This window comes from Calonectris borealis, chromosome 2, assembly GCF_964195595.1.
Source record: "Calonectris borealis chromosome 2, bCalBor7.hap1.2, whole genome shotgun sequence".
In the NCBI taxonomy this organism is placed as follows: domain Eukaryota; kingdom Metazoa; phylum Chordata; class Aves; order Procellariiformes; family Procellariidae; genus Calonectris; species Calonectris borealis.
In genome coordinates, this window is record NC_134313.1 from 66,154,132 (window position 1) to 66,164,068 (window position 9,937).

At 38.9% G+C, this 9,937-nt stretch overlaps 1 protein-coding gene across 2 annotated transcripts in view; it reads left to right on the plus strand.

Moving 5' to 3' along the window:
• The window catches only part of TSHZ1 (teashirt zinc finger homeobox 1), a 57,122-nt gene extending 47,600 nt beyond the window's left edge, over window positions 1-9,522 (plus strand). For both annotated transcript variants that reach the window (XM_075142191.1, XM_075142190.1), the window contains exon 3: window positions 4,933-9,522. In XM_075142191.1, the coding sequence (XP_074998292.1) occupies window positions 4,933-8,117 (3,185 nt within the window). In that variant the 3' untranslated portion in view covers window positions 8,118-9,522. The remainder of the gene's footprint in view (window positions 1-4,932) is intronic.
• The last annotated feature ends 415 nt before the right edge of the window (window positions 9,523-9,937 follow it).

Consider the following 9,937-nt stretch of genomic DNA (forward strand, 5'->3'; position numbering starts at 1 on the left):
TGTGATAACTAAGCCATATTTTTCCACTGTAGTGACATTGTAATACAGACACACACACGGATTTGTAGCATCTGTGCCAGAATTTTGTAGGAACATTTGTATATACTAATATAGAAAATTCACAAATCTTCCAGCAGGCATGTTAACCTCTCACAATGTGAGATTTTGGATTCTTTTGTAAAACTCATGACTCTCTATTCTGGAAATGTATCTGTAAATGTTTTTTTTCCTCTCCCTCTCGTTTTTCTGTAATGAGGGAGATGTGTGGCTGTAGATTGTCTTTTCTATCCGTAATTTTTTGCCCAAGATGTGAAATGTGTTCTTGTGTGCAGTGGAAGTCGCCCCCAGCCTAGAGTGCAGTTTGTGGAAGGCGACAGTGTGAGCTGTGAAAACTTCTGCAGCTGCTGTCTCCTGTTGGCTGGGTAAATATTAGAACTGTGGAAATACGTCTGTTGAGGAATGGTGAACATTCACATCGTGCCACTATTGTTTAGTCCCAGAGTAGGCTCTGATGTAGTGAACAATTTTAGACTTAAACCCATCCCTATTTGTTGAAACTATGAAATACATATTTCAGTGAAAATTGTTTCAGTATTCAATTGCTTTACTGAATTGTGGCCTTCAATACTTAGGTGTTTCTTCTGAATAAATTTATTTGTTGGGAGGATTTAAAATTGGGTCTTGAAGAGTTTACTACATTTAATTTTGTAGATTGTTAAAAACAAATACCATCGTGACTTTTTGTCCTTTTCAAAATAATGTATTCAATGCTTTTTGAATGGACAAGAATACCTCCGTAGAGACAGATTCCTTCAAAAGCACTGGTCTGAGGTTATGGAAAGGTTTTATGTGAGAATATTTATATTTTTAACCACATCCTTACATTTTGGATCTTTCTCTGCTTTTTCAAACAATGGATGTGTATTTATAGTGTGAATATTCTCGCTGAAGCAAACACAATGTGCTGTGCTACTCACATGTACAATATACAGCATCTCATGTCCACTTAGATTAGAATGCACAGCTTTTAACACTGCTCAAAGATGACAGTGTATCTATGGGGAAGCATTGGCATCCAGAAGGCACATTTTATAAGCAAAAAATATTAGCAAGACTTGATAAGAAGAAAAGAAATACAGACTGCTTCTCCTAATTTTTAGTTGTCTGGAATTTGAAGCCTTTTCCCCTTTTTCCACCATGCATTTGCCTGAATGTGCATGCACAAATGTGAAGGAAAAGAAAAGCTGACATTATGTTCTGTAATTTCTTCCACTTTGGATATAGTTTTTGTTGAGGGGGATCACTGCTTATATCTGCTCCTGATATTTCTGTGTGGTTTCAGGACGCATGTAAACCAGCAGTCTTTGCAGATGCAGGAATATCTGGAGAAGATTGCTGAGAGTTTCTCAGTCACAGAAAGATACTCTGTCTGAAATCTGTTTGTCTGTTGAGCTACCTATTATAATTTAGGGGCAGAATCTGAACATCTCACGCTTTTATTTGACGTAGAATAATATTACTTGTCTCTGCAAGTAGTTATAATAGGAACATTTTGCTATGTTTAAAATTCTGAAGCTTACTTATTTGTCAAATTTCTGTGAGAATTTTAGTAAAACATACCTGTTTTTAGAAATAAACATTCTTCATTTTGTATGCTTCTGAATTATCTCTAACAGAAACCTTTTCAGTGAGAGAATTGCACTGACCTTGCAAAATACCATATGTTGAGTGTGCTGCTATTCATCTCATAAGCATTAGTAGTCTTGAATGAAAAAGTATTGTGTGTATGCTATGGTAACTAAAGGAGTTAAATAAAATCTTTTTGATTGCAGTGATAGAAATTAAACATTTCAGATAAATTACTCTCTTTTTGGTTAAGAAGTATTATTTCTTTGTGTTATTTCACATAACAACTATACAGACATGTGGGCGTGCACATCATGTAAATTTTTTTTTTCAGAATCTGGCTTAAATTCTGAAATCATAGAAAATCAGAGTCCTGGCCAATCGTACATTCTTAACTCTTATATTGCAGTATATATTGGTAGGGGAGTGAACTCAATCGTGTAGTAGTCTCAGCAGAACCTGAGACTAGGATAGTAAGTGAAAGATGGATATTTCACCCTAACACTCAGTTTCTTTGCTTTGACAGTTTAACACCGACCTTTCATGTAGTTTTAATGTTTCTTGTGTGGTTTAGCTCGTTTTATTTTTATGGTAAAGTGCAAAAGTACCAGAATAGACAAAACGCACCGTCATGAATAAATAAAGGAAAATAAAAGATATGGCAGTGGCTCAACTAGAGTTTCTACTTAAGCAGATATTTAGATGGTTATATATAGCAATTATAAAAATATGTATTTGTGCAATTTAGAATTAAGTAAAGATTTGTAAGCAGATAATTCACCTGGATTCTTACAAAATGCTGTATCAACTATACTAACATTCAGCATCTTACAACAGTTTCTTACATCTATTTATTAAAAATATTGGGATGTGAAAATTAGAGAAAATTATCAGAGTTCCACCGAGGTTAGTAAGAAGATAGCTGTTCATAAAAGCTTAGAATGTGGGCCCCCTCAGTTTTCAGCTTCTACTTGGTGACTGTCTGCTGACCACTACTAAGTTGTTTGTTTGTTTTTTTTCTAAGTAAAAATACCAGATGGTAACTGTCCATTTTTATGCATTTTAGGCCTCAGAGTTTTTTTATTTTTTTATTTAAAAGTAATTTCAGAATCAGAAAGCATATTCTTCTATAACTGTTCTTTACTTCTCTGAAACTTAAAAATGTATTGTCTTTTGCTGTTAGAAATGACTGAAAACAGGTGTATTTAATGAGAGAGCTAAGAGACCTTAGACTGTAGCTGTGGAACTGAATTCTACTTGCATACCTAGAGTTCAGAACTGCAGTGGTAGTACTGTGCTCAAATACCTGCAAAGCGTTTCAACAGCAGCATTACTGCAACAGTGGGAAGCTGACTGACTTCTTAGTTCTTTTACTATTTCTGTATTTTATTCTTAATTTTATGGACTAAATGCATTGTTAAGAATTTTTTTTTCTGGTTTTATGATGTTTGTATGGCATCTTCCTGGCCTTTGGCTCCAGGATGATTTCTGTAGTGACTTCTATTGTGCTTGGTACTCAACAGTCCTTTTAAACATATTGGAAAACACCTGAGGCTGACGCATCTGTAAGGAATTGGGCCCTGCTTAACACTTTTTTAAAAACCAAAAGATCAAATTCTCTTCTGAAAAAAATTGACACTTAGAGGACAGATGAAAGATGCAGTGGGCATCTTAAGGTTCAGTACTAGATGGACTACTGTTCTACTTTATCTTAAAAGACCAGACTGAAGTAGTTAGGGGCTGCACTAAGACTGAATGATAAAGGTGAATACAGAATGCAGTACTGGCCATAATACTGTTACTTTTCTAAAAAAAAAAAAAAAGAAAACAAAAACATATTTCAAAGCGTGTTCATATTACAATGAGAAAAGATTATTTTTATTTTTCAGAAAAGACCTTTCAGAATATGTTAACAACTGTGTACAAAAAGAAGCTCAACTTGTGCTTATGCTCCCCCCAATTCAAGAAGACTTCAGCTTTGTTAACATGATAATATGTATTTTCTTTATATCACGTAGGAGCAGAAGTGCCTCTTTTTCTACCTTTCTTTCAGTATTCTACCATGGAAGGACATAGCCCACATTTCAGCATCACTTGCTGCACAGTTCACCTGACAAGGAGGCATTTTTTTATTTGATCACTGGAAATCATTCACAATCCGTGTTTTCTACCTTAACATGCTTATAAATGATCTACATTCCATTATCATTTTGATTTTTTTAAGCTTCTTTTACAAAACTGGAGGGAAATGTGTACAAGTATGTTTTCTGCTTTGCAACGGAAGTGTACATTTATCACTTAGGTACATGTAAGCCACTTCTGTGAATTGGGCCCTTGGAGTAAATGTGTTTTGATGTAATGGCCATCTGCTCATGAATATCACATTTGCTAGTTTAAAAAATAGTTTGATATAGATAAACACATAGTTTGGTAAGATTATATAGTTTCACCAGGTGGCAATACAATAGCAAAGTTTTATTTTTACCATAAGCCAATAATCAAGCTGGGATGGAGGTCTCAAGTTTTTTGTTTGTTGCTTTTTAAAATTAATCTCTAACATTTACTTTTAGTTGCTGACAGCTTTTTTCAAAATGGTAAATGCAGGACCCACGTCAGATCATAACACGAGGCAAAGTATATCCTAGCCATTTCAGAAAACGAGTCTTGCTTTTCTTTTCACCTTGTAAAAATGAAAGCTGTTCTGCTCTCAGATGGACAGCCAGTACAGCCAGCCACCAGGAGACCCTGGAACAGCTAACCTGACACACTTGCCCCATATAGCTCCATTAGAGTCAGGTGTCAGTGACACAGAAATGGCTCTTGAAGCTGTAGCTAAAGCCAGTTTGCAAGAAAAGACAGCCCTGACGAGATGGAGTTGGCCAAGCCAGTGGTTCTGAGTGCCTAGGCCTGAGGGGTGCAGGTCAGCTGCCGTGTGTTGCGCATACGTAGTGCAGTAAATATAGCTCAGTGCCAGGCCATTTTTTAAGTTGATAAAAACTGGTTTAGTAGGCTCTTTGTTCGATTTTGGTTTTGATATTATGGTATCTACTGTGGTCCTGGCACATATTTTACTGCTGAAGTCAAAGTTTATTCTTAGATAGCACTGATATCAAACTGTAACCAGGATAGAGTATGTGGATTTATAGGTGGAGTGCATGAGTGATGGTGAGTTTGGTTTCTGGAAGTATCTTCAAAATTTGTCTTTATGGTTACTGCTTTTAGTACAGAAGACAGCAACGATGTAAAATGTGTGTGTTCAATAACTTTGTCTTGTTTTACCCCCCACTCTCCCCTCCTGTATTTTAGCATATGTTCCTGAGGAGGAATTGAAAGCAGCAGAAATAGATGAAGACAGCGTGGAAGATGATGGGCTGTCTCTGGACATCCAGGAGAATGAGTATTTGTGCAATGAAGAAGCGGAGATCAAAGAGGCTCAAAGCTACCAGAACTCCCCAGTCAGCACTGCAACTAATCAGGATGCAGGCTATGGTTCGCCGTTTAGTGAAAACAGCGATCAGCTGGCCCATTTCAAAAGCACTTCCTCTAAAGAAGAGAAAGAGGATCCTCAGTGCACAGACAATGTTTCCTATCCACAGGACAGCTTGGCACAAATAAAAGCTGTGTATGCAAATTTGCTTTCAGAGACTTGCTGGTCCAGTTTAGCTTTGGACTTAAAGAAATCCAATCCAACCACCAGCAACAACGGAATCAGCCAGAATGAAAACACCACCACTACTGACACCAATGCCAATTCCCAGATTACAAGTACTACCAGTACCAACACTAGTACCAGTACAACTACCAGTAATACTAGTAACAGTAATAGTAACAGTGGTGGCTCGGGTTATGACTGGCACCAAGCTGCATTAGCTAAAACTTTGCAGCAGACCTCATCATACGGACTTCTCCCAGAGCCTAGTCTTTTCAGCACAGTACAGCTTTACCGGCAAAACAATAAACTTTATGGGTCTGTGTTCACCGGTGCTAGCAAGTTCCGATGCAAAGACTGCAGTGCAGCCTATGACACACTGGTGGAGCTAACAGTGCACATGAATGAAACTGGACATTACCGTGATGACAACAGAGATAAAGAAGCTGATAAGACCAAACGGTGGTCAAAGCCTAGAAAACGATCCCTTATGGAAATGGAAGGCAAAGAGGATGCCCAAAAAGTGCTGAAGTGCATGTACTGTGGGCATTCGTTTGAGTCTTTGCAAGACCTCAGTGTCCATATGATAAAAACAAAGCATTACCAGAAAGTGCCTCTGAAGGAGCCAGTACCAGCCATCACTAAATTGGTCCCTTCTACCAAAAAGCGAGCACTTCAGGACTTAGCTTCACCTTGTTCCCCTGAGCCAACAGGGATCACTGCAGAAGCTTCACTGGGTGAGTCTGCAAAGGATCAGAAAACTGCCAACCCCTATGTGACTCCAAACAACCGCTATGGCTATCAAAATGGTGCTAGCTACACTTGGCAGTTTGAGGCACGCAAAGCCCAAATACTGAAATGCATGGAATGTGGCAGTTCCCATGACACTTTGCAGCAGCTCACTGCTCATATGATGGTCACTGGTCATTTCTTGAAGGTGACCAATTCTGCTTCCAAAAAAGGCAAACAGCTAGTATTGGACCCTGTGGTGGAGGAGAAGATACAGTCTATACCCCTTCCACCCACCACCCACACAAGGCTACCAGCCTCCAACATTAAAAAGCAGCCCGATTCCCCAGCGGGCTCCACAAACTCGGAGGAAAAGAAAGACGTAGAGAAGGAAAAGGTGGTGGTCAGTGAAACAGAGAAAAAGATTAAAGAGGAGAATGAGGATTCCACAGAGAAATTTGAGCCAACGACTTTGTATCAGTACCTCAGAGAGGAGGACCTAGATGATAGTCCTAAAGGCGGAATAGACATATTGAAATCTCTGGAGAACACAGTGACAACAGCTATCAGCAAAGCTCAGAATGGAGCCCCTTCCTGGGGGGGATATCCCAGTATTCATGCAGCTTACCAGCTCCCAGGAACAGTCAAACCCCTTCAGCCCGCGGTGCAGAGCGTTCAAATGCAGCCATCTTATGCCAGCAGTGTAAAATCACTGTCGTCAGAACACAATGCGCTTATCCATTCCCCAGGCAATCTCACACCCCCACCTCACAAGAGTAATGTATCTGCGATGGAAGAACTGGTGGAGAAAGTTACAGGTAAAATCAGCGTGAAGAAGGAAGAAAAGCCTTTGGAGAAAGAGAAGAGTTCTCCAGTCAAACCCATGTCTCCTGCTGCTAAAGAAAACAAGGACTTCCCAAAAGCAGAAGAAATGAATAACAAACAGCAGCAGAAGAAGAGCTCTGAGACAGAAGTTCAGAAGGTCAAAAAGGATAGTCCAGCAGAAGCACATACGCCAAATGGTACAGAGCCACTTAAAACAAAGGTTGCAAACGGCTGTAACAATTTAGGAATCATCACAGATCATTCACCTGAGCCATCCTTCATTAATCCATTGAGTGCTTTACAGTCCATTATGAATACCCACTTAGGCAAAATTTCTAAGCCGGTAAGCCCCTCTCTGGACCCTTTGGCCATGCTGTACAAAATTAGCAACAGCATGTTGGACAAACCCATTTACCCAACCACTCCGGTCAAGCAGGCTGATGCTATTGACCGGTATTACTATGAGAACAGTGATCAACCTATTGATTTAACCAAGTCCAAAAACAAACCTCTTGTTTCCAGTGTGGCTGACTCTGCCTCGTCCCCGCTCAGGGAGAGTGCCCTGCTGGATATTTCCGATATGGTGAAGAACCTCACAGGGCGTTTGACACCCAAGTCTTCTACTCCGTCTACCGTGTCAGAGAAGTCTGATGCTGACGGGAGCAGTTTTGAGGAAGCTCTGGATGAACTGTCACCAGTACACAAGAGGAAGGGCAGACAGTCCAACTGGAACCCTCAGCATCTTCTAATCCTTCAAGCCCAGTTTGCTTCCAGCTTGAGGGAGACCCCAGAAGGCAAATACATTATGTCGGACTTAGGTCCACAAGAGCGGGTACACATCTCTAAGTTTACTGGTCTTTCCATGACCACAATTAGCCACTGGCTGGCCAATGTGAAGTATCAGTTAAGGAGGACAGGTGGAACTAAATTTTTAAAGAACTTGGACACAGGACATCCTGTTTTCTTTTGCAATGATTGTGCCTCTCAGTTCAGGACTGCTTCTACATACATAAGTCACTTAGAGACACACCTAGGGTTTAGTTTGAAGGATCTGTCAAAGTTGCCACTTAATCAGATTCAAGAACAGCAGAATGTTTCAAAAGTCCTCGCAAACAAGACTTTGGGCTCACTTGGAATTGCCGAGGAGGACTTAGGCTCCACATTCCAGTGTAAGCTCTGTAACCGAACTTTTGCAAGCAAGCATGCAGTCAAACTGCACCTTAGTAAAACACATGGCAAGTCCCCAGAGGACCATCTGATCTATGTAACTGAGTTAGAAAAACAATAGCGTCCAGGTAAGCAGCCAGGTATGCAAGTGACCACAGGAACATTGCACTAAACTTCTTCATAGTACTGCACTAGGCCTGACCTGAGCCTCTGAAATCAGTCTTACTTTTGTTGCTGAACTGCCTATCTGGACCTTGGTTTTTCTTACACTTATTTTGTAGTTATATTTATATGCTCTTTGTCTGATCTGTGCATGGTTATTTTTTGTTTCTGTTTTTATTTTTTGTGAGTCAAAGTCTGACCTTTATTTTCAACATCTGTCCTTGATGTTAAGCTATCTTTTGTAGAATATAGTGGGAGACACTATTGAGAGACATTAATTTAGCCGTAAAGAAAGACACAAAGAACAATGATAAAGAGACATCCTAAAATTACAAAGTTGCCATGACAATAAAGGTCACAGAACCTGGTAGTGTCAAGTTTTAACCCTCTGAGAACTGTAATAGCATTTCTGTGCCTTTCCCAGTGACTAAATAAGTAAATAAGGAAAAACAAAACAAAACAAAAGGCTTAAAGGCATTTCATTTAAATAAAAGCTGTGTTGGAAGCAGAACTTATTTTTTTTAAATGAATGAGCTTCTTTTTTTTTTTTAATGCAGAACTGGTTTGTGAAGAATTTGTGCATGCAGTCCTTGGAAGAAGGAGAGCTGTGTAGTACTCAAGGGGTTAGGAAGCCACAACTGTATAAGTTTAATAATTAAACAAAAAAAAGTAAACCAAGTTGCCACTATGCCCAAACCCTCTGGATGCTGAGAATTGCCACTTTTTGGCAAAAAAAAAAAAAAAAAAAAAAAGTATGCAAGCTGTTATTTAAAACAAGTGTAAAAATGCTCTTTTATTTCCTTTCTTTTTTTTTTTTTTTTTCCTGTAAGATACTGCAGTTTATAGTTATTTACAAATGTTAAGCTTTGGTACAAGCTGACCTTTCTATAGTGTGCTGCATTGGTAAATGAAAACAAAAACAAATGGGGCAAATGTTGGATTCTGTTCCTTGTAAATTGCCAGCATCAGCTTAAAAAAATACATGTTACATATCGTACCATTTTAAACTGTTCAACTTTCTTTGTACCTTCTGGCTGTATGCTTTCTCTTTTAACTTTTTATATTGTCATTTTATATTCGATTTCTGTGTATATAATGTAAAACCACACTTTTTGAATAAAATTTAGTTCCTGCAGCTTGATATAAATAGAGAAATTTTACTGGCACCTGCATCTTTCCAGATGCATGTACTTAAAGGAACTATCTGACAAAAAAATAAATAAATAAAAATAAAGCAAGCAATGCACTATGAATTATACATTTTGATGTTTTATCATTAATATTGTACAGTACATTTTGGTTCACACAATTAAATCCACTGTTTTCTCAAGTGTAAAATAAACCCACATGCAGTTCTTGATTTACATACATTGTCATGTCGTCATTATATTGCCTTTGAGGTGTTATTCCAGCAATAAGGGGCATTGTTTATATAATCAACCAGCAAAAATCTGTTCGAAATCATCTCTCGTGATCTGTGTGCTGACGTGTTTCATTCGAAGCCGTAATACTAATAACCTCTTAAAAGACATTTGCAGTAGGTACAGAGTCAGTGGGGCGCCATCAATTAGCAACGGGCGTTCTGCTCATCACTGAAGTACAAGAAGGGCTGCAAAGGTTTCGGCCAAGTTAATTTTCCTATGCCGCATGACTGTGCCCGCAGTCATTTTCTGTGTGCGTTCAAAGACCGTCTCCTCCCTTCCTTCTCAGGCAAAACACCTTTTGATTTCAACAGTTACACAGTCAGAGGCTGCGGCTTCTGCCCCTGTAGTCTGCTGA